The sequence below is a fragment of the Mesoplodon bidens genome (assembly GCF_964165515.1).
Source record: "Mesoplodon bidens genome assembly, chromosome: 7".
In the NCBI taxonomy this organism is placed as follows: Eukaryota; Metazoa; Chordata; class Mammalia; order Artiodactyla; family Ziphiidae; genus Mesoplodon; species Mesoplodon bidens.
Window position 1 is genome coordinate 78346049 of NC_138164.1, and position 25577 is coordinate 78371625.

Below are 25577 nucleotides of genomic sequence, written 5' to 3' on the forward strand. Positions count from 1 at the left end.
CACCAAGATAAAAGAGTGCCAATAAGTCCTTGCAAATGACTGTTAAAAATTGTCCAGATAATTCTGATATTCTATTTTTCTATCACAAAGCATTTCTGTTCTCTTCCTTTTAATAATTCCTTTTCCAAAGGTGTTCAAACCACAATAAATTGTCATGTTGTCATAGTAGCCTCATCTCCAGATGTGAATTAACTATATGTTGACTTGAAGGAACATGATTTTCTTATAAAATGCTATGCCAATACTGCTAGTGAAGAGATTAAGCTACTTTGAAAACTCTGAGATAATAAAATTCTATTAATCATAGTGCTGTGAAGCTTCAAGGTATATCTTCATGTTAATGTTCAGAAACCTAACTGACTTCTTTCAAGTGTAGCAATTTCACTGGAATAACAGAGTTCTATAGCACTGAGGTACATCCTTTAATAAAGGTATTTCTCAGAATTAGGATATATGTTCTAATTCTGTATACCGTGAAACATATTCTGGGCTTGCTTTCACTTAAGTTCAGAAATGCAAGGCCAGGCCTACACAAGACTGAACATTTCCTCTTAGGCCAAGAATGGCAAAGAGTTTTCAACTGAAGACCGAACTCCAATATACCTAAAACTAAGTGTTGGGGAGGATTGTGAGTGAGATTCCAGCCTCTGTAGGGAGTGAGAGCTTTATTGGTTAGCGATGTCTCCCACAGACAAAAAAAGGAGAGGTATAGCACTCTGTGGTGTATTTATACTCTCCAAAAGATAGTTCTTATTGTCTCTTTGTTTTCTTTTGTTTCAGTTTTAATTTTTATCAAACTTATGTATATACATAGCTAGAAAGTCAAATAGTCATGGTTAGAAAGCCCAAGAGAAACACAAAAAACAGTAGTTTCCTGATCAACCTCTTCCCACCCTTGATTTTCACTCCCAGAGGTAACCATTTCAAGTTCTTTAGCTATTCTTTTCTTGTTTGCCTCTGTAGTTCTGAGGGTTGTTAGGTACTTGGAAACAACAGACTGACTCTAGACGTGGGGTAGCTCATGGGGATGCTAAGCTTCTGAGAACAGTGATTAAACCATACAGCAGACTCCCCTGAAAAAAGACACATTCTACCACCACGTGCCACATGGATGTCAATTCTGCTCTGGAACTCAACCTTGTGGCCGCCCTCCAAAGCTGAATTATTCTGCTACAGCCCTCACCAGCCAAATGCTTTCCATATGGGATCACCTTCCTCAAGTCGCTCACTTCTAGATCAGAATCTCATGGGAGTGAGTCTGCTGGCAGAGCCCAGGTCACATGTGTCTGTGCTAGCTGAAAAGGACACTGGAACAGAATTTGGGAGTTTATTTTGGGGATACAGGATTCATATGGCAGTAAATTCCCCCAATATAACAGTATGTTGTTCAAAAGGAGCTAGACAGCCTGAAAAGAAATGACAGATACCTACCACAGCTTTCTAATGAGCAAGTTTATCCTACTATTTATTAATTTTGTATTTTAGAGATTTTCTAGGCTCTCCCCACTGTTGAAGATACATCATGACTCCCCTGGACACCACACAGACTCCTTCTTCATCTACCCACACATTTATCTATATCATATTTTTAAATAGATCAGTATTTGAGTTTGCATTATTTTGTCTATGTGAACATTATTTTTATCTTAGCCAAGTGCTGTATTATATTCTTATATAATGTTATGTTTTCCCTAGAATTAATAGTTAACTTTTTTCATTTGATAACTTTCTATATACCTATCATTAATGCATTCTAAACTTTATTCCAGAATTATAATTTCTTATATCATATTTCAAAATTTCTAAGGTCTATCTGGTTTTCTAAACGTTCTTTTTATAACTTTTGTGTGCATGTGTCATGGATGTAATGCAGGGATGTAATCATCCCTGAAGATGATTATAGTTTTTTTGTTTTTGTTTTTCCTGCTTCCTATATTGTTTCATCTGTGCTACCTTTTTCTATTTGTTTTGGTCTCTCTGATGTTAAAAGTTTCCCCCAAATCTCTTGTTATTCTTGTTTTGCTCATATTTAAGAAAGAGGACTTAAAATTGTGAGAAGAGAGAATAGGGCTTATTAAAGACCTGGCTTCACTGAAGGATAATTGAGTAGAACACAGCCATTTCATTAGGGGTCTCCCAAGTGCAAGTAGTTTATTTTGTTTTTCTCCTTTTCCTCTTTGGCTGATCACTTTCCTCAGAGAGGAATCCTCTAATCTCCTGCCTTTAAATATGACTGCCAGCATTCTAAGAGCTGAGCCATGGAAGAGGTTGTTTAGAATAGAGGCTTTCATTCAGTTCCCCTGTTTTTGGTATGGTACTCCGTCCTCCTCTCTGCTGAATGCCCTAAGTCCGGAGACCTCTGGTTTGACATTTCCAGAGAGTAAACCTCTAGTTTTCTGCCAGATTCAAGAAGAGGCAGTTATCCAGCTGGGGAATGGTATAGAGGAAAGGATCCGGGTATACCTTATGTAGATGTTCAATCAACACTCTGTTTTCTTCCCTATCTGTTCCCCAATATTTTGAAGTACTTGGTGGATTGAATTCCTGAGTTTTCTTTTTTGGAAATCCCTGGCATGAGTTGACATACTTCTTAGCTTCAGCTCTTGTAGGCTTAGATTTCAGCTTCCCCTGGTCTAAGGAGTCAGTCACCACTAATCCATCAGCTTTCCAGCTGCCAAAATTATACCACTGTCTTCTTTCCTGTTCTTTCTCTTCCTGTTCCCTTCCCTTTCTCTCTCCTCCTCTCTCTCTCATTCTCTGTCTCTTGCAATCTCTCTCTCTCTCCCTCTTTCTTTCTCTATCAATATCTACCTCCCTCTCCCCTCTTCTCTCTATTTGTGTGTGTGTGTGTGTGTGTGTGTGTGTGTCTATCTCATCTTCTATTGACATTGTAGTGGAATTTCAGGAGAGGAGAGTAGGGAAGGCATGTTTCAATCTGCCGTGTTAGTCAGAAATCCTTTGTTATATATTCTTTCTTAAAATCTTGTCAACACCCTGTAGTCCAACAGATAGAATTGAAATTATGTTTTTCACAATTTACAGGGCTGATTTTATCCACTTTCAACAAATCAGATCTTTAGTACTAACAAACTGGTGTTCCTGTTGGGCTTTTGATCATTATGTTGAGATTTGGGTAAGGTCTCATCTCCATTCTCTTCCAATCTCAATCCAATGTTTATAGCTAAAAGTTAAATCTCTCCCTGTTATGCACACTTGCTACCTTCTAATTATATAAGCAATACATGTTTATTTTAGCAAGTTTGGAATCACAGAAAGACACAAAGAAGTAGTAAAAAATTACTTGTAATTATTCCTCTTTTTCAATGTAATGTGTAAAACTCACTCCTCTGCAGTCCACTAGGTTCATTTCCAACCACCTACCATACGTCTGTAAGCACTATCAACATTTTCATCTGTAAGCTTCTAGAAACTTTTATGCTTACACCTACATATGTAAGATTTGGTTGGTTTCTCCCAAAATAAAAAATCACGCTATATATATCATTGCTATACATATCATAAAACTTGCTCTGTTCTTTTTAATTAATGATATATCAACAATGCTTTTCTAAGTTAGTATTTTTTAACATACCTCATTATTTTTAATGGGTATTGATATGGTTTTAAAATACATTCACAAAGTAAAAGAAGTCCATTAATTCTTGATACTCCTTTCCAAAAGGTGGAGCCTAATTCCCCTCCCCTGAGTGTGGACTGAACTTAGTGACTCGCTTCTAATGAATAGAATGTGGTGGAAGTGACATTATGTGACTTCTGAGACTAGATCATAAAAGGCATTGCAGCTTCCCCTTTTCTCTTTCTCTCTCAGATCACTCATTCTGAGAGAAGCCAGTTCTTTGTCATGAGGACACTCAAGAAGCCCTGAAGAAAGACCTATATGGCCAGGAATTAATGTCCCATGCCAACAGCCAGTGAGGAACAGTGGCCCTCTGACACTACACATTCAAGTGAACCATTTTGGCAGTGGATACCCCTGCCCCACTGAAGCCTTTAAAAGAATGCCACGGGAGGGAGAGGAGGAGATAAATTAGGAGTTTGGGATTAACAAATATACAGTACTGTATATAAAATAGATAAACAGCAAGGACCTACTGTATAGCACAGGGAACTGTACTCAATATCTTGTAATACCTATAAAGGAACCATAATGGAAAATAATCTGAGAAAGATTATATATATATATATATATATATATATATATATATATATATATATATATACTGAGTCACTTTGCTGTACACTTGAAATTAACACAACTTTGTAAATTAACTATACTTCAATTTAAAAAAGTGAAAACAGCCCCACTGACATCTTGACTATAATCTCATGAGAGACCCTGAGCCAAAGTCACCCAGTTAAGTTGCTTCCTGATTCTTGACCCACAGCAATTGTGATATAATAAATGGTTGTTATAAGCTGCTATGTTTTGGAGTAATTTGTTACACAGCAGTAGATAATGATACTGATTTTGATACCTGGAAGTTGGGTGCTATCCTAATAAGTACCTAAAAATGTGGAAGTGGCTTTGGAACTGGGTAGTGGGAAAAGGCTGTAAAGGCTTTGAGGAGAGTGTCAGAAAGTGTTAATAGAGGCCTGGTTGCCATAGGGAGGCTCTGGTGAGAGCTTACAGGAAAGTGAGGAACAACTTTAGGGAAACTGGAGAAAAGGGGATCCTTGTTACATAGTGGCAGAAAGTTTAGTAAGACTGTCCCCTGTGGTAATGTGGAAAGTAGAAAATGTACCTGATGTGCCAGATGATCTAGCTAAGGACATTTCCAGGTAAAATGCTGAAGGTGCCACCTGGTTTCTTCTTGCTGATTGTAATGAAATATGAGAGGAAAGAGAGAAACCAAAGGAAGGATTGTTAAACACAAAGAAGCCAGAAATGGATGGTTTTTAAAAATTCTGTCCTTCCAGATGGCAAACAAAACTAAAATGAAGAAATGGATTTGCAGCAAAGATCAATTCCAGGCCACTGCCAAGAAAGCCTAGTTTAGAGATGAGGCTAAGAGTGTAGCTTTAAAATACTTTGCTTATGACCTCAGGAAGATCTAAGATGGTGCCTCAGAGAGCTGTTCAAACAACAGAGCTTTGAAGAAGCTGAAGCATACTGTCCTTCCATAGTTCAGCAGAAGCTCAAGGTAGAGAAGAATTTACCTTGGAGAGATTTGTGGGTGTGGCTTTTGTCTAATGAAGTGAACCCTGATAAGATTCGTGGGAGGCCCACAGAGTTTCTAAAAATAATTATAATTACAGAAATAACACCAGCTTAGACTGAAGGAGATAGTACACAATGAAAACAGGCATTTGGAGCTCCAAAATTTTACTGAGAAAACTACATAGCTCCAAAATAGGCTAACTTTCAAGGAAAAGGAGGAATGAATCAGGAAAGTAGAAAATGTACCTGATGTACCAGGTGACCTTCAGAGGTTATTGAAGCCAAGAGCCATGAACAATCATTCCTGGTCAGGAGTAGGAATGAGTTTGAATCAAGAACTTCTAACATGTAGCTGAGTGGATTTCAGAATTGCTATAGAACAGTGACTGCTTTGGACATCCCATTTTTTCTCTTTTTGAACAAGAATGTCCAGAGTGGTTATCCTGTGCCTGTCCCATATATATATATATATATATATATATATATATATATATATATATACACATACATATATGTATATGTATATATATATAGGATGAGTTATCCCCTCATGTATGTATTTATGTGTGTGTATATGGATGTATATATATATGGATAACTTGTCTCTTTAGTTCACAGGGCTTGAGATCTAAGGGGATCTCAAGGATCCCCTTGTTGGGGGATCTCCTTGTTGGAACCATACTCAAGGAGTTGCACTTAAGGAATGACACCTGACAAGCTGAAGCCTCACCTGGATCTGATTAAGTTGACATGTTTCTGGACTTTAAACCGATGCAATAAATTGTTGAAATGGGGTTGGTTGGGGGGTGTTGGAAGGGGATGAGTATATTTTCTATGTGAGAATAATTTTAATCTGTGGCCGGAGGACAAGTTAAATAGTTTTAAAATACATCCATAAATCATTCAACACCCTTCCCTCCAAAAATGGAGCCTAATTCATTTTCCCTTGAGCTTAGACTGGATTTGGTGACTTGGTGCTAATGAATAGAATATTATAGAAATGATAATGTGTGATCTCCAAGACTAGTTCATAAAAGGCATTGCAGCTTCCTTCTTGTCTTTTAGCTCATTTTTCCTGAGAGAAGCCAGCTGCCATGTCATGAGGATGCTCAAGAAGCTCCATGGAAATGTTCACATGGTCCATGTAGAGAGGGACTGAGGTCACCTGCCAACAGACAGGAGTGGGCCATCTTGGAAGCAGATCCTTCAGTCCCAGTCAAGTCTTCAAAGGCTCTAATCCTGGTCAACATCCTGACTGTAATCTCATGAGAGACTCGGAGCCAGAAGCACCCAGCTAAGCCAAAACCAAATTCATGACCCTTAAAGAAATAAGGTAATAGATATTTGTTGTTTTCAACTGATAATTTTGGGGATAATTTGTTACACAGCAATACATATCTAATACAGGTGTACACTATTCTGTTGCTCTCCCCCTTCCTTTTTTGCTATTATAAACAATGCTGCAACAAAACCTATTTTTATGTATATCTTTATGTCCTCAAGAAATTATTTCTATAGGATAAATTCTTAAAATTGGAATTTTAGGCTTGCACATTTTAAATTTAGGTAGATATTGTTAAATTGCCTCCTCAGAATAATTGTAACAATTTATACTCTCCCAAACAGTAGATGAGAATGTCTCTCTCTCTTTGCCAATTTTAAATGTTATCAGTCTTTCTAATTTTTCTCAATCCTACTTGATATTTTTACTAATTTGTATTCTTTATTGGTGAGGATGAGCATTTTTTTGTATATTTATGATTTGAAAAAAGCACCTTGCTTATCAGATGAATTTCTCTTTGCATGCTCCTACCCCTTGATCTTTCCTCTCCCACAATGCCTAGCATATAGTTCACATTACATAAATGTGCTGTTTTTGAATGGATGAATAATGGAATAGTAAATGAAATTTCGACACACAGAAAGTCTTTATTTAACCCCATGAGATTAACTGTTTTTTTGTTTTTTTGTGTTTTTTTTTGCTGTATGTGGGCCTCTCACTGTTGTGGCCTCTCCCGCTGCAGAGCACAGGCTCCGGACGCATAGGCTCAGTGGCCATGGCTCACTGGCCTAGCCGCTCCGTGGCATGTGGGATCTTCCCGGACCGGGGCACAAACCCATGTCCCCTGCATCGGCAGGTGGACTCTCAACCACTGCGCCATCAGGGAAGCCCGGGATTGACTTTTAATTGGGAAAAATACCTTAGCAACCAATTAATTTAATTACCTTTCCCTTTCCCTTTATCAATATTTAATTATCATTCAAGTGTTCTCTAAGCTCTTTATTTTAACTTGTCCGGGCTAATTTGCTTCTAAAAGTTTTTCTCTCTGAATATATAAAACACAGCAGAATAGTTATATAACAAATAATAACACTACAATAGAAACAACCATGTAGTGATGCTAATTCCAACTATTCTTAGGTACCTACTGAGTGACAAGCACATTAAATACATCACTGACCTAATTTAATATGTACTACAGCCCTGTAACTACTATTATTTCCCACTATGGAAAGGAGGAAACTAATATTCAGTGAAATTAAATGTTTGACAGTCATATAGCTGTTAAATAACAGAGTTGGGATTCAAACTCTCGTCTGTCTGAATTCAAAGCCCATCTTCTTTCTGTAATGCTCAGATAAATTTCTCGGAAATAAATCACTTGTATAGTTGTATTTTAATATTGTATATTCAAAGGAAAAGAAGGGTTCAAGATAAGAATTCCACAATTTTAAATGATGAACATTGAAATTATATATCTTTTCCTGCTTGGAGGGCCTACTGCCTACTGCTATTGATTCTTTTTTCAGAAGAATGAATTTCCTTTCCTTCATTGTTAACAAACCTAATTCAGCCATGGGCAGGTAAGTGACTTAGCCCAGTTAAAGTGAGAAATGCAATTGAAACATTTAACAATGCAAAGAGAAAAAAAAAAGAAAATGTGGTTTCTTCTCACAATGATCATCAATCTCTACCATCTAAGGATTTATGTCAAGCTGAGAAAATTCTCCCAGTCAGTTCAGATATAGGACTGCATAATGAATTTCAGCACAACCCCATGATAATGAGATTGATGCCTTCTTTACAAAGCAATTTACAAACTTTCAGAGATAATTTGGGTTTCTGGATGTTGAGGTTACCATAAACTGAAGGCAAGTATACTTTTCAGGTGACACTCCACAATGTTCCATCAGAATGATGTAAGTTTATTTTTTAGAGATGACCAATCCCTAAATTGTCAAAAGTTGTTTTCTAGCAAGTTTTCTGTAGAATCAAGCACTGTAGAATGCAAGCAGGTGGGGAGTAAGCGGCTCTATATGTAAGGGCACTGGAAACTAGATTTCATGGTACATATTTCTCTGCTTCCTTTTCTGAGACATATCTAAGAGGTTTCATCATTTTTGTCCAGGAAAAGGAAAAGAGAAAAATGTTTTGGTTTTCTTTTTTCCTATTGAATGTGGCAAACTTATGTTCCCTCAACACTGAACTCAGATGCCTCCTGGAATAATGTTTTATTATAGGCATAACAACTCATATTAGGTAGCAACAGGGACAGTGCTAACATGCTTTATACCAGGAACAAAAAGAGGCATAATGGTGGCAACATGATGAGTAGTCTTTCAACACAAACCTAAGAAACAAGGGTACTAGGAGTCACTTTTCTTCAACCTTCGTGTTGTTTCACATGCTCATTGAAGGGTGACACTAAAATGGATAAAACACTGGTATCTCTCTCAAACAGGAGCTGCAGTCTCTCATGGTGATGACAGAATGTTTATCCATTGAAATTTGTTTCTTCATGTATCTCTAACTCAGTTTTACTCAACCACCTGCACATTAACCACTGTTTATAGGATAACTAGGAAACATGACACTCAGAGATACACAGAAAGTAATTCTCAATTCATAGAAGTCATTTCAATAAAATTAAATAACAGTAAAATAATGATAGTTAGATTTCCTAATACAAAATTCTGTGTTCTAAATATATTTTAAAGCCATATTCTCTTACTCCACACGTTGCTATAGTCTGTTCTTTAATCTCTCACTAACAACACTATTTATAGCAGATGGGGGCTGATCTTGAAGCATTATTTATTTAACTCAGTCATAATTTTTACTGTTCCTGTTTCTAAAAATAAAGAGCTGAGGAAACTTAAAGAACATTTATATATAATATGATATGAAAAAATTTAAGTAATGTAGAAAAGACTTCCATTTCTGGCAGCATGTTTGATTAGGTATACTGAACAACCCTCCTTATCAAAACAAATGAAATATAAAATATGTTGCTGAGTTGGAAAGAAAGAATGGAACCGATAGATTTGTAAACCCAAGTAAAAGCAAGACCTCTAACAAGGGAGTAAATGCTAACAGCAGCTTTTCCCTGAGTGTTTCTTCTTACACTGTGATGACTATGGGCAGAAGGGCAATGGATATAAAGCCCAGGACCAGCCCAGGTGAGGATTCTAATAGAAGACCCCTGCAAAAAACTGGGATCCCCAAAGGCTACTCTCACTATAAAAGTAAATGAGAGACAAAGAGTAAACTTTAATGCATACAAATTTTTAAAAAGTGATTTAGGGGGTTGAAGGATCCCAGGATGGAATGCAAAATGTGACATTCTAACTATATTATAAATGTATGAAAGAGGTAAGGGGCAAAGGTACTGATCTAAGTAAATTTGGGTATGAATAGAATCTGTAAAAAAGGCAAAATTAACTGTACATAAGTACTGTACTAACTGATAAAGTTGTTTTTCAGAGGGTACAGGTTAACGCTTCCAATACTGTGATACCTGTATACTTATACAGTTGAGTAATTAAGTAAATAGATGGTGGATGGTAGGAGCCAATTTTTTCCTGTTGGCATAGGAGTTTACACGTAAGCAAGGAGAGGAGGTTAGAATGATCCACATAATAGGTTAGTTGGAGATTACAATGGGAACTCATGTTTAGCCTAATAAAAAAACAAATGGTTACGTATAGAAGCATTTATAGATACTTGTAGATATAGATATTTATAGATATAGATGAGCCTGGAGCATCTTATAATGCCAGAAAGTCATGAAGTGCTTCAAAAAATCCCAAAACTAAACGAAACTAAAACCCACAATGATGAGAGTATGTCAAAGGGACATAGAAGTTAACTGAAAGAATTCCCAGTGGCCAAAGCTGGAACAATTTGAGAAACAAAATAAATAAAAAAGCTTTGAATTATAATTCAAAGTATACAATAAATATCCATGAGTCCATACAGATATAAATAAATGAGAGAGATGAGACAAAACTTCCATGCAGAAGAATTTCAAATAATTCATATAGATACCCTACCCTTAAGGAGGTGATGGAGCAAAACTCCTTATTCCTTAAATGTGGGCTGTACATAATAACTTCCATCCAAAGAGCACAGAGTGGAAAGGGAGGGGAGAGTAACTTTACAGTGGGGAAACCTGACAAACACTATCTCAATCAGGTGACCAAGATCAACACCCACAATCATAAACCATGTTGACAGTAGGTACCCTTGATACAATGTGATGAAAATGGCAGTTTACTTCTGTGATCTTCTTCCCCCAAACCCATAATCCCAGTCTAATCATGAGAAAAACACAAGACAAATTCCAGTTGAAGGACATTCTACAAAATACCTGACCAGCACTTCTCAAAAATGTCAAGATCATCGAAAACAAGGAAATTCTTAGAAACTGTCACAGCCAAGAGATGCCTAAGAAGACATGATAACTAAAGGTAATGTGTTATCCTGGGTGGGATCTTGCAACAGAAAAAAGGATGTTAGGTAAAAACTAAGGAAATCTGAGTAAAGTACAAACTGTAGTTAATAATAATACATCAGCATTTGTTTATTAATTGTAACAAATGGACCATACTAATAAAAGATGTCAATAATAAGGGCTATTGAATGTGGGGTATATGGGAACTCTCTGTATTATCTTCACAATTTTTCTGTAAATCTAAAACTATTCTAAAATAAAAGACACTTATTTTTTGTCACAAAAATGGAACAGCAGAACACATACCTATCTTAACTTTGACCCTAAGTGAAGGAAAATTCTTTCTCTGGAAATCTGTATCATAACTTGTCCCTACACTTATTTTTCATTCATTCATATTACCCGTGTTGTCTTAAAAATCTCCTGTCAAAAATTTAATATAAAATAATTTGGGGCTGGTTATGCCGTAAGGCAACTCTCAAAAGCAAATGCAAATCCTCTGGAAAAATTTAACCTCAATTCTAGCCTCAAAGATGTCCCAGAAATAAATCCCCCCCACAAATTATCTTATAGTCAAAACTCATAAAACATACAAGAAAATAAGATAACATGATAAGAAATAGCAGTAATAGATCCCAAAATTTCAGAGATTGGAATTATAAGACACAGAATAGAAAATGACTATGATTAATATGTTTAAAAATTAAAAGAGAAACCTGAACACTTTGACAAAGAAATGGAAGTTATAAAAAGTGAGAAAGATGATTTGTGAAATAACCAAATATCAAATTCAACAAATACTTCTTGAGTACCCACTAAATGCAAGGGCATGTACTAGATACTTTCATATATAGTATCTGTTTTTATTTTCATAACAACAAATAATTCTATTAATAAGTACTAAAGTTGTAAACCTTCATCTTAAAATATTTTCCAATATTTTGTATTTTCCCTACAATCTGGAAATTTTCTTCTGATCTGTTTTCCAGTTCACAAATTCTCTCTGTACCTGTATCAGATCTACTATTACACACATCTGCTGTGTTCTTAATTTTTGTTATTAGTAATTTTTTTAGCTTTAGAATTTCTATTTGATTCCTTTTCAAATATGCTAAGTTGCTTTTTATATTTAGCACTCCTTACAGATTTTTCAATCTTATTTTTATTTCTTTAAACATATTATCCATATTTTTATAATCTTTGTCTGATTCCAATATATAAATCTTCTGTGGTTCTGTTTCTATGGTCTGTACTTTCTACCAGTTTTCCCTGATGGTATCTTGTTTCCTGGTCCTAGATTATATTTGCGTCTGTTCTGCTATTTGAGATATTATTCTTAGGAAGAATTTGAGGCCTAGAATGATTTTAATCTTCACCAGAGAAAATTTTTGCTAACTTTTTCCAGGTGTTTTAATCTACCAGTCCAACACTGCCTTATCCATGCTCAGAGACTGAGATTGTCCTGAATTACTTAGGTGATCCAAAGCTGGGCTGCAAGTTAGTGAGAGGACTGATTTATTTCCACTTCACCATTTTCCTGAGGGCAAAGCTTTTTGGGATTCCAGCTTAAAGGCAGAGGGTATTTATTGACTCCTTATCTGGGGTGAGCCCAGGCTTTGTCTTTTGGCCCCTTTGCTTCTCAAGACTACAAGAACTGCTGCTCAGTTTTGTGGTTATTCCTTCCAGAACATCGAATGCTTTCCAGGCAAAAGAAGCATTGAGCTCTGGGCTCACTTCTCTAGGTTCTTGCCTTTCTTCAATTTTGACCCAATAATTTCTCACTATCATATTAGCTCGAGACCTGAAAGGTTTTTTTTTTTTTTTTTTTTTTTTTTTTTGCGGTACGCGGGCCTCTCACTGCTGTGGCCTCTCCCGTTGCGGAGCACAGGCTCCGGACGCGCAGGCCCAGCGGCCATGGCTCACGGGCCCAGCCGCTCCGCGGCATATGGGATCCTCCCAGACCGGGGCACGAACCCGTATCCCCTGCATCGGCAGGCGGACTCTCAACCACTGCGCCACCAGGGAGGCCCGACCTGAAAGGTTTTAACAGAGATGAGCTTTTGGAAAGAGTTGGCCCCTGGCTCCAAATTTGTCTTCCCCATTGGGAACCTTTCACTTCAGCATCAACCCTGCCATGCCTGATTCTAGGAAATAAGCTATTCCATCCATGAAACTTTAGCTCAAGACTGTAAAAAATCTTTAGTTCCCTTTAATATCCAAGAGAGGGTTACATTTTCAAAACCACAAAGCAAAACACTAAGGACCTCTAAGAAGGAAAACTATAGGAAAAAGTCATGGTAGCCATTTTCCAAAAAATTTAGTTTTATTTTCTGAAACTAAAATGAGATCCGGTGTTCCTAATTCCCATCAGGAGGACGTGCTTCTGTGGCACCTGGGCCCCTGGCCAGCCGACACAAAGAGGCCCTCCCATCAAATCTGAATTGTCTGAATTCTCTTTGGAGAAGCAGCCCTGATGAGGAGAACTCATAGGACTGTGAGTCATGATGCAGTGAAAGGCCTCACCCTGCCTGGCTAAGGGGCCTAGTTATGCTTTTCTCCAATCCCTTTCCCAATGCAGGGAAGGTTAATGAGGATTTTGAGGGAGGAGACTTTCATAGTCCGTCTCAAATCACACCCAAATTACTTAGAATCTCTCTCATTGTATGACCCTTCACACTTAACAAAGGGCTTTAGTACATTGACCAGGCACTCATATTCCAGGGCTATGCTGTCCAATTTGGTAGCCACCAGTCATCTGTGGCTATTGAACACTTGAATATGGCTCTAGGAACTGATTGTGCTGGAAGTATAAACTACACACCAGATTTTGCAGATTAAGTATAGAAAAAAAGAATGTAAAATATCTCAATTTTTTATACTGACTATATGTTGAAAACATATAGTTGAAAACATATTTTGGATATGTTGGGTTAAATAAATATACTTTTCAAATACTTTTCAAATTAACTTCACCTGTTTCCTATTTTTTAAGTTTGACTACTAGAATATTTTAAATTACATGGGTGGATAGGTGGTATGCATTATATTTCTATGGGACAGTGCTGTCTCTAGGGTGGCCTTGGTTCTAAAGACCGAATCTCCTTTTCCTGAATGGCTATTTTCTCAACTAGAATATGCATTGAAGCATCTCCAGAAGACTCCCTCAACCTGCTTCCACTTATAGAAGTGGCAAGATACAATCAGGAAAAAACCTGGATTCTAATCTCTATTTTTGTCATTAACTAGAAATAGAACTAGTCAAATCATTTTAATTCTTTGGGCCTGAGTTTCTTTATATAAAATGAAGGTTTGGACTAGGTGCCCTTAATGAATTCTTCCAATTCTATGGTTATTTCATAATTATTATTATTAAATTTTTTTCTAAAATATTTTCCATGCATAAGGTAGTCATAACTTTTCATTATATATATATAATTTTTTAGCCTTCTTTTTAAAATGATATAAAAATAAATATTCCCATGTTGATAAAAAGACAGACATAAAGATAAGTTATATAACCTTCCATATATTAAAGTCATATGTTTGTTTTCTGTACTACTATTATAAATTTTGGCATGAAAACTGTTTTGTTAATGGAGGTTTTTCAATTTTTAATGTTCAGTCTATAATGATTATTATTTATTCTACATAATTCATTCCTTAGCTTTTCTTCCAAAGACCATCCTCGATCCTCTCCTCATCCCTTTCAAAACAATTTCAACTGAAAAGATCTAATAATAGGTACATTTCAGGTAAATTCAAGGCTTTGCAGTTCTTACTTGATGGCGGGGAGTCATGGAGCAGTGAGGATGGGGGTAGGGTAGGTCTTTGCATTTTAAGTCTTTGGTCTCACCCTGAAATGAAACCTTTATTCCTATTCAATTGAATGGGATATTTCTATTCTGTATTGAAATTTTCTTTAAATCTGTCATAGTATGTGAACTCTCACATACCTATGCTTTGCAAGCCCTGCTCACATTCATTCTTTCTTGTGAAAATATGGCTTTAAATACATCTACAGTTACCTGTGCAAGATTCTGACTGCTAAAGAAACCTACTCAACCTTAATTTTTGGACAGAGTTTGAAGAGCACTGGATTTGAAGTAAGATGATCTTGGTCCATATCTTAGCTGCACTTGAACTAGATGTATCCTCTTGGACAAAATTTTTTAATTCTTTCTAAACCTTAGGTTCCTAATATGCTAAAAGGAGCTATAATAACACCTGTTACACTTGTGTTGCATGGTACATTTTGAGCATATAAGGAACTAATGAACATAAAAGTACTTACCAATGGTAAAGGGCTACACAGCGTGAGTGATATTGGGCATCCTGAAACTTCATTAAATTTCACTCCTATTTCCATTTTCCCTTCCTGGGGTCAGAATAAATACATTGATCCATTCAGTTTAGACAAGAATAGAGAATATGACTAAGGTTTACAGAATAATGGAAGGTCTCAAGTTAAGATAAAATGATCACTTTCTTCATTCAATCATAATAAGGACTATGAAACACTTATTAGCACTAATGACCTGAGTTACTTTACACAATTCATCTATGAAACTCAATTTGTCAAGAAACAGCAAATGATTTTTTGAAATTCAGGTGGAATTTGGATGGAGGAATTGAGGTCAGTATTAAATTGATAGCCATATTAAAGTAGCAAATTAATGTTAATATTATGAAAGTGGAGTGCAAATAAAAGATTTTAAGAATTAGGAATTAATCGACTGAATGTATTGCAAGGAATACTGTCCCTAAAATAGATGCTAGAATATTTTCCAAACACAAAATCTAACTGCTTAAAATATCACTCGTGGTATCAGTAGGAAAAAAAAGGGTATGTGTGTGTGTGTGTGTGTGTGTGTGTACGTACAAGTATTTATGCATATATTCTTTCCTATCATTTCTTTGAAATCAGAACCATGAGACAGAGCTTCTGTCATCAGTTATACTTGGAATTTGGTGAAAAAGAAGAAAGAATTTGGAATCAATCACTCTGAGTTCCGTCCGTGTTCCCCCAGTTAGGAGGTATTTCCTTCTCCCTAAAAGGGAAGCAACACTATCTGCTCCGTCTAACTCGCAGAGTTGTTCTAAGGACCCAATGCGCTAGACGGGAAAGACAGGTACAGTTGCTGCTGAAAGTCCAGCGCTTCCTAGCTGGGGGACACTTTGGTGACTCGAAGGGCAGCTCTCTTTGCCGTAAGTCTATTTCTTTTTCGTATCTTTTCAAATGTGGGTAAGAGCGGGGGAAGCCAGGGGGATTTAAGGAACCTGGATGCAGAACCCTCCCTCCCCACAGCTGTTTACACTTTGTTCCCTCGTTATTTCGTGCATTCATTCGACAAATATTTCTCGGATCCCCATCGAGTGCCGGACACTCTGCTAAGCAGTGGGAGCCACAAAGTGGACAGCACCCAGAATATGGTCTCGGGGAGCCCTCCGTCTGCTGAGCAGACCCCACACGCAGAACTGCAGGGCGGCGAGGTCCCGGGTAGCCCGGCAAGGCGCGCCAGCCGCGGCCTCCCGCGGGTCAGCCCGCCGCGCCGCCGAGCCCATGCCCCACCTCACCCCGCGCAGCAGCGAGTTCGGCCGCGTCCCCATGGCAGCCAGCGGCGGCTCTGCGGCGGCGTCGGGCCGGGAGCGAGAGGCCGTAACGGCCTCGGAGGCCGCGCGGCGGACGGCGCGGCCCCTCGGGGCGGGCCAGGCTGGCGATGGCCCCGGCGTTCCTACTCTCGGGGCTTCAGACCTGTCGGGAGAGCGCGCGGCGCGGCGCAGGTAACCCGCCTCGGACCCTCGACCTTCAGCCCAGCTTGTCCAAGAGGGGCAGGGGACCCCCAACAGACAGGATGATCCGAGGAGGCTGGCCTTGAACCCTCCCGGGGGGCGCGGGCTGCGGACGGGTGGAGAGAGGCTCGGACTGACCCTGTAGAATCCATAACAGAGATTCTCCCTAAACTGGAAGGTCTGTGTTCTAGTTGTGTGGCTTTGGGCAAGTCACTTGGCTCGTCTGTGCCTCAGTTTCCCTGATGTTAAAGTGAGGGATTTGAGAACCTACAAAATGAAATTATTCATCTGAACGTACTGGTCAAGTTTTCATTCCCCATTCCTGCTCCTCGCCCTCCTGCTCCACTCCCAATTCCAGGGTCTCTCTTTAATCCCTTTGACTTGAGAGGGACCTGAGCCTGCCTGTCTTCCTCCTCTTTCTACCATCTTGAATGCTGTTTAACTTTTATTCAGAGGAGTCAAAGTCCTTTTCAATATTTGTCCATTATCCTCATAGATTTTTTCTTTTTAATTAAAACTACCTTGCTGGGAAAAACATTTTTTTTTACTTTAGGAAGTACTAACATCCCTATTTTGTCAAAAGGGTGAGCAGATGCCCACAGAGCCACTGAGGAATTGTAAGATTTCTGTTTTTAGGCAATTTTAGGCTTTTTGTCCTAAATCTCATGGTATATTCATTCTAACTAAATCCAGACAGGACCAAAGAAAGAATTTACTCAAATAAAGGCAGACCTTTAGGGGAGCCACCAGGAAGGAAAGCTTGAGTACCTTCAGCTGGGACCCATCTGGAGTAGGAATTCTGTTTTACTTATCTCATGTGCTGGCACTATGCAAAGTACCTGGCACCAAGCTGTTGTTCATTAGATAGTGAATGAATGTTCACTTCAGTCAGTAGCATCTATTTCAGCTCATCACTAAGCCAATGTCATAAATGCATGGGGCACACACACACATGCAAGTTTCTATGTTTTGTGGAACCAAGAGCTACTACACTCAGAAGAACTCATATAACAACATGGTTTGCCAGTAGCAACATTTTTTTGTTTTATAGGTTAATAAATGTAAGCATTTTAGAAATCTAGATCATTTTTCCCCCTCACAGATTAAAAATCAAGAAATACAAACAAGATGCTGCAGTTTCTTGACATGGAGAACCAAGCCCATAATACAGTGGGGTAAGTGCTGAGGCATTTCTTTTTAATTACGTTGGTACTTAATTATGCCAAAATCTCCCTGATGTTATGTGAATTTTGAAATTTAGTATTAATAGAGGATGTACCAATTATTTTTGGTGAGGAGGTTGGGAGAAATTCAAGTGACTTTAATTAAGAATCTATAGTTTGAGCCTTTTCAGTTTTAACTATGGATCTGTAGTCAAAAATCACCATTTTCCAACTTTTAGTGAAATTTTCCAGTGTTCTAGGGTGATGGATGCCCACATAGGCCTCATGTGCTCTTGGGTTTCCACAGTGCAGCAGCTCCTGGCCAGCTTGCTCCTTTTCTGCTGCATTGAGTGTCCAAGCATCCCTCCAGTCTTGCCCTTAAGGCTGAACTCAAAACGTAAACATAGCCTCAAAACAGATTTAGCTCCTCAAAACTGCAACAAGAACTGGATATTTTACCAAACGTTTCAGGAAGAGATAAGGAACAGAGTTTGTATGGCATTTGCCATTGTAAAAAATTAAATTCTTTTTGACAAATGTCTGTCCTTCCCTGCCACCAACCCCGTAAAGGTTTCTCCTCCTACTGTTTCATTAGCCAACTGGCCACTGGCTGACCCTAGAGCTTAGGGAGTTGAGAAGGAGTGGAGAAAGTGGGAGAGGGATGGGGGGTAGGGGTGATACTATAGTGCCTGATCTTGACTGTGACTGACTTTGGCACTAGTCAAACACTCCAGGTATCTTACTTTCAGTTATTCTGCTCAGACTGTGACTTTGACATCAGGCTAAAGGAAAGCTGCACAAGTCTTAAACTTCTACTGCATAGTCCTCCTTAGAACAGCCCTGCTAGGTATCATTCTCATTTTACAACTAACAAAATTGAGCATATTAGTTAGAGTATAGTCTAAGCTTTTGTGACAAAGAGACCCCCAAATACACAGGTTTAAAAAAGATTGAAGTGTATTTCTGTTTCATCCACAAGACCAGAGATGAGCAGACCAGGGCTGGTAGGGCAGCTCCGCCATTCTCACTACATGATTTCCAGCTCTGGGCCTGAAGTGATTGCTTCAGCTCCCACCATCATGACTGTGCTCCTGCCAGAGGGAAGGGGGAAGGGCAAGAGGAGAGAGTAAGACCGTTCCTCTTAGGAGTATGACCTGGAAGTGACAAGCCTTGCTTCTGTTCACTCCGCATTGGCCAGAACTTAGCCCCAGGGCAAGAGCTAGCTGCAAGGAAGGCTGAGAAACGCAGTCTCTAACTGGGCAGCCATATGGCCAGTTAAAGCTTAGAGGTACTACAATAAAAGGAAAAATAATGGATATTGGTGAACAACTAGCAGCCTCTGTCACATTGAGTTCAGAAAGGTGGAAAGAAAGAGAAATAAAGCAGGAACTTGGCCCAGAATACACAGCTGGTTTCTGGAGAAGGTAGGATTTGAATTCAGCAGATATGTCTGGCTCCAATCCCAGCATTTTGCTACATTAGAAATGGATGGCAAAAAGATGTGGGGAGTATCCTGCCTGGAATCCATAGCAGAGCCAGGACAGGGTTCTGGACTGAGCAGGTGGTAAGTCCCTGGTGTGAAGATGGCACTAAGGGCTAATATGCAGATTGAAGGTGTTGAAGCTAAGGTTGGGTACCAGATATCACTTCACTCCTGCAAATCTGAGGCCATGGAGACTGCTATTTCTCTTCATTCATTCTTTTGGGAAAAAGTATGGAAGACTGAATGTATGCCAGGCACAACACTAGGCTCTCTGACTCATACAAAGACCATTAAGAAACAAACCTTAAAGAACTTAGTATTTAGTAGGGAGCCATAGAGCTCATTTGGGTACAATGTAATTACAAACCAGAAGTGAATGAGAATTACTGGAGGTTTCCATGAGAAAGCCACCACTTACCACAACAGACATGGGACCAGACCTTGTTGACCTTGGCCTCCAAAGAATGGAGAGCCAGGTTGGCTTTGCCTCTGTCCCATGCACTATTGAGAAATATGTAAAAATTTAGATCATGAAGATGATAAAACCTCACTCATCAGGGATTTGTTATATGCTTATCAAACCATGTCACCTATATACACAGTAATGATTTGTGGAGCAATTTTCATTTGACAAAGATTTCATTTATGTAAAGTCTACAGTGAGCCATTCATTGGTCTAAGCACCAGGAAGACAGCAGTGAACGCACTAGAGACCACTCCTCCAAGGGATTTTTACGTTAGTGGGAGAGACAGTGGGAGATATCAACATGTTTCATATGTGATATGAAGAAGAATAAAGCAGGCTGAGGATGAAAATGGGGTGGTCAAACAAAGGCAGCATTTGAGCAGAGCTTATGTCTGGGAGAAGACGGTTCCAGACATGAAGAACAGAAAACACAAAGGCCTGAGGTGGGAGATTTTACACAGAACATTTATGATGTGGGTGAGTCATGATTATCTGACATCTAGGTTATAACAGGGTTTGATTTTTATTTATCCAAGATTTCTCCCAATTATAGGTGTTTGTGCCATAATTATCAACCTAAACTCCTTCTAAATGAAACATTTATTTATTTTTGTCATGTTTGGTAGGGTTTTTTTGTTGTTTTTTATACATCTTTATTGGAGTATAACTGCTTCACAATGCTGTACTAGTTTCTGTTGTACAACAAAGTGAATCAGCCAAGTTTGTCCTTTTTGTTTTCAGAGTGTATGCCCAGAACATAAATAACTATAGAATGAATAAATAATCTACTTTTATTGGACTTTTTAAGAGAACCATGTCTACATTTTACTTTGTTTTTGTTTTATTCATGAATTACTACTCTTTGTCCTTTTTTTTTTTTTTTTTTTTTTTTTCCATATGCGGGCCTCTCACTGTTGTGGCCTCTCCCGTTGCAGAGCACAGGCTCCGGACGCGCAGGCTCAGCGGCCATGGCTCACGGGCCCAGCCGCTCCTCGGCATGTGGGATCCTCCCAGACCGGGGCACGAACCGGTGTCCCCTGCATCTGCAGGTGGACTCTCAACCACTGCGCCACCAGGGAAGCCCTCTTTGTCCTTTTATGTTTTATTTTACTTATCCTGTTCTGATTTTTGAGTTGAAAAATATGATTCAGTTATTTTAATGATTTCTGGATTTCATGATTTCTTTAAATAATACAAGCATTTAAAGCTAAAGTTCCTCTTGGGCTCAACTTTGCAGGCCATAGAATTAGTGTTCCCACTTTCATTTTCTAAATTGTCTATTATTTCAGCTTTGATTTCCTCTTTGACTCAAGAGATATTTGGGAGATGTAATTTCTGGGGGTGGGGTTTAATTATCTTTTTATTATTACTTTCTAATCCCCCTACATCCATGGTCATAGAATATGACCTATATGATAGTTCAGTTTCATTAAGATTATTCTTATGATTTGTTACATGATCAACTTTTATTAATGTCCTTTAGGCATTGAAAACAAATGTATATTCTCTTTTGCTTAAGAAAAAAGGTTAAAAAGTTATACATATATAGCCAAACTGTTTATTATTATTATGTTTAAATTATGCTTTTCAAATCCATTATTACCTTTTTGTCTATTTGATCTGTCACATTTTAAGAAAGATCTTTACTATAATTGTAATTTTTATCCAATTCTTCTTTTATTTCAGGCAGTTTTTATTTTATATGTCCAGTGTTCTGTTGCTCAATATATTGAGGTTCATGGATGTTATATCTTCGTGGTATATTATATGGTTTAGCTTTCTAGAGTGTCTCACAAGTGTAAGTGAGTGATTTTTATTTGAATTCTACTTTGCCTGATATTGCCATCTCTGCTTTCTTCTTAATTTGCATTAGTCTGTAATAGCCTTCTTCAGTCTTTTCATTCCTTTGTAGGGAAAAACCATTTCTTCCCTACTGTGTCTTTCTTCCCTGTGTGTCTCCTTTACCTTCACAGAGAACACTTCACTTCTGGTCACCAAATGTGTGGAGGTTTTTTCTCCCACCAAGCAATTCTCTGGGACACCAGCTGGGTGTTCTGCAATTCAACTCAGTTCTGACACTATCTACCCAGAGACAGCATCAGATCCCACAGGTTGAGGGCTCAGTCCCACAAGACTGCTCACCACCCTCTTCAGCTCCAGTTGCAAGCCCAGGTTGTCACCTGTGCTTCTGACCAACCAGTTACAGATCAGAGGTTCCAATAGCCCCTCCTTGGATCTGATTAATTTGCTAGAGTAGCTCACAGATTAGGGGAAACACTTACCTTTAAACTCTTACTTTCATCCAGCTTGTTAAAGGCTACAGATGAACATCCAGATGGAAAGGATGCATAGTGCAAGGTATATGGGAAGCGGCATGCCACTCTCTCAGCACCTCCACCTGGTCACCAACCCAGAAGCTCTCCAAACCCCATACTTTGGGGATTTTTATGGAGGCTTCATCACGTAGGCATGATTGATCATTAACTCCATTTTCAGACCATCTCCCTACACAAGAGAATGGAGCGGGGAGAGGTGAGGCTGAAAATTCCAAGTTTCTAATCATGACTTGGTCTTTCTGGTGACCAGCCCTCATCCAGAAGTCATCTAGGAACCTGCCCAAAGTTGCCTCATTAGAACAAAAGACACTCCTATCACCCAGGAAATTACTAAGGTTTCAGGAACCAAGGTCTAAGACCAATATTAGAGCAAGAGATGCCCCTAGAGTTCTTATCACTTAGGAAATTACAAGGGTTTTAGGAACTTTGTGCCAGGAACCAGGGGCAGAGACCAATATATATTTTCTATTCTCTCATACCCTTGTTTTCAATATTTTTTTTTTTTTTCTTTTTGCGGTATGCGGGCCTCTCACTGTTGTGGCCTCTCCTGTTGCGGAGCACAGGCTCCGGATGCGCAGGCCCAGCGGCCATGGCTCACGGGCCCAGCCGCTCCGCGGCATATGGGATCCTCCCAGACCGGGGCACGAACCCGTATCCCCTGCATCGGCAGGCGGACTCTCAACCACTGCGCCACCAGGGAGGCCCTCAATATTTTTAATATCATATTGTGTCTTATAAGTAGCATATGGTTAGATTCATATATATATACATACATATATATATATATATATATATATATATATATCTCAATTGGAATGTCTTTGACACTAAAAAGAGGATTTTATGATCATTAATATATTAACATTTGACCCTTTTTGCTTTGCCAACATTTGCTAGTCTTATCTAGTTTTCTTTTTCTTCTTTTTCTCTTAGAAGTTCTACATCCTATTTTGTAAGTTTTTAATTTACATTTTTTACAAATATTTTAAATTTGGATTTCTAGCCTGGCTTCCCGAATTTTTAGTGTAACTTTGACCTCCCTCAATCCTATGTAAGACTTCACCTTTAGTACTGTTTTTGCTTCCGCATTCCCTTACGTCACCTCCAAGAAATAATCTGGATTTCTAGTCCTGATTTCTATTAATTTATATATAAATGATTATATATAGGATAATGTTAACTATTTTATTCCTCTTTTAAGAATCCTCTTTAACAGCTGTAAATTTGATTGCATCGCTTATTACTATTATATAAAATTTTCCGTGTTTTAATTTAAATTATTTAAAATTCATTTTTAATTTGACTGAAGTACTGCCTTAGGTAATCTTTTCATAAAAATGAACATAGGTAGTGTACTTAACTTTTTTCATGTCCAAATGTCTTATTTTTACCCTTACACAGGAACTCTGTAACAGTCATTACTCCCATGGTCTTGAAGTGTGGAGTGTTGAATATGGAAAGTCCAGTGCCAGTCTCATTCTCTCCTTCAGGTTTTGTTATCCCTTTCTTTTTTTCTTCATATCTGGAGGCTTATGGGGTTTCTTTTTTTTTTTTTTTTTTGCTGTACGCGGGCCTCTCACTGCTGTGGCCTCTCCCGTTGCGGAGCACAGGCTCCGGACACACAGGCTCCGCGGCCATGGCTCGCGGGCCCAGCCGCTGCGCGGCATGTGGGATCTTCCGGGATAGGGGCACGAACCCGTGTCCCCTGCATCGGCAGGCGGACTCTCAACCACTGCGCCACCAGGGAAGCCCAATGGGGTTTCTTTTTATCCTTGGAATTTACAAATTTACCAAGATAACTTTCTAGGTATAGATCCTTTCTCAATAATCCTTCACAGCATTTGGTGAACACTTTTATTACTGAAGATTCAACTCTTCAGCTCAGTGAAATTTCCTTCTATTCCTTTGATTAATAATTTTCCACCATCCTGTTTCAATCTACTAGAATGCCTACATCTTTTTCTTTTTTTCTCATAATTTCCATCATTGTCTTTTTTGTTCTATGTTCTGGAGGAATTCCTTGCATTTTGTCATTTTTATTTCAGCAATGATTACATTCTGGTTTTTTATTGCTTCTCTTGAGATCTTTAGTATTGACAACCATGTTTTTATTTCCAATACTTCTTTTTGTATGTTTATTTCATTGTTCCTTTTACATAGTAAATTGCTTTTCTTTATCAATGCAATACACCCTTTGACTCATTAAAAATATGAATAAGAAGTGTTTGAAATTATTTCTTCCTTCTTATATTAACTCCTTTACAGTCAGTCATTCTGTGGGTGTGGCTCTGGTATATTTCTCCACATCCTTCAATTTGTGCCTCTTTCCAAACCCCAACAATTACTCCATGGCGCTGCCTTTCTCCCAGCCTCTGCTACTCTAGAAGAGAAATCAATTACGTTTTCCAGAGAAATCATTCCACCAACTACAGTGCAGCTACAGCTCCCTAAGGGCTCAGTATAACCACCATCCAATGTGCTGTGCAGTCTAATATATTTAAGATTATTAAAGCTTATGTTTAATAAACTTATCTCTGAAGGTCATTTCTAAATAGGAATTCCACAAATGCACTGAGCAATGCTAAGGTCAATAAAACACAGAGAGTTCCAAAATTTCTGAATTCTGGAGTGATGTTTTGAAAAATGTAATTTTCCTTGTACAATATAAGTGGATGCACATATGATGGATTTTTTTCTTTAAAATATCTTTTCTAACTGAAAAACAATATTTATCCAGATTTTCCTTTACTTAGTTACTCATGTACGTAATTTAAAAAGTCATTTGGTTCTTTGTCACTGTTACCAAAAAACAGCAATCTCCTATTTCTGCTCCAGTTTTCCACTCCTGAAAGGCAACCACTTTCATTTCTTTTGGCTGATCCTTTCATATTTATCTCCATATCTCTAAAGAACATGCTTACATTGCTACTTCTTGATTTTTCAGTTTTGGTCACCTCATCATCCCTGCTATACACACACACACACACACACACACACACAGCATTCCTCCATTCTCTCAATACACCATAATTTTGGTTGGATCAATATTCTGTTTGCCTTGTTATGACTTTATAAATACCTCTACCTTTATAAATACTCTTCACCTCTGAGCCATATAGTACTGTGATTACTTTTCCTTTCCTGCACGTTTTGTTTTTCCTGGAGCTAATACCTCTAGTATCTTAATTATAATTTTTTTGAAGTTTTCTTCTTTCTGCATAATTTTCTTCAAACAATGTCTTTCTGTTTGTATTTGACCTCACTGTGTGAACTGCTTTCCTCAGATGTCTGTGATCTCTGACTGCTTGCTCCTATTTAAGAGTAATGGCATCAGAAGCTGATGGGAAGATCCAGTGTGCATGGGTAGGGCTTGTTGATAGTGGTCTTCACTGTCTGATTATCAGGGTAGTCTCTTTCCTTTGTCT

At 38.3% G+C, this 25577-nt stretch overlaps 1 protein-coding gene across 1 annotated transcript in view; it reads left to right on the plus strand.

Annotated features, from left to right (window-relative positions):
* The window catches only part of DEUP1 (deuterosome assembly protein 1), a 230129-nt gene that overhangs the window by 112375 nt on the left and 92177 nt on the right, over positions 1–25577 (plus strand). Inside the window, exons 5-8 of the mRNA XM_081239130.1 lie at positions 6245–8044; positions 10774–10930; positions 15839–16119; positions 17807–17879. Of these exons, the coding sequence (XP_081095256.1) occupies positions 17833–17879 (47 nt within the window). The 5' untranslated portion in view covers positions 6245–8044; positions 10774–10930; positions 15839–16119; positions 17807–17832. The remainder of the gene's footprint in view (positions 1–6244; positions 8045–10773; positions 10931–15838; positions 16120–17806; positions 17880–25577) is intronic.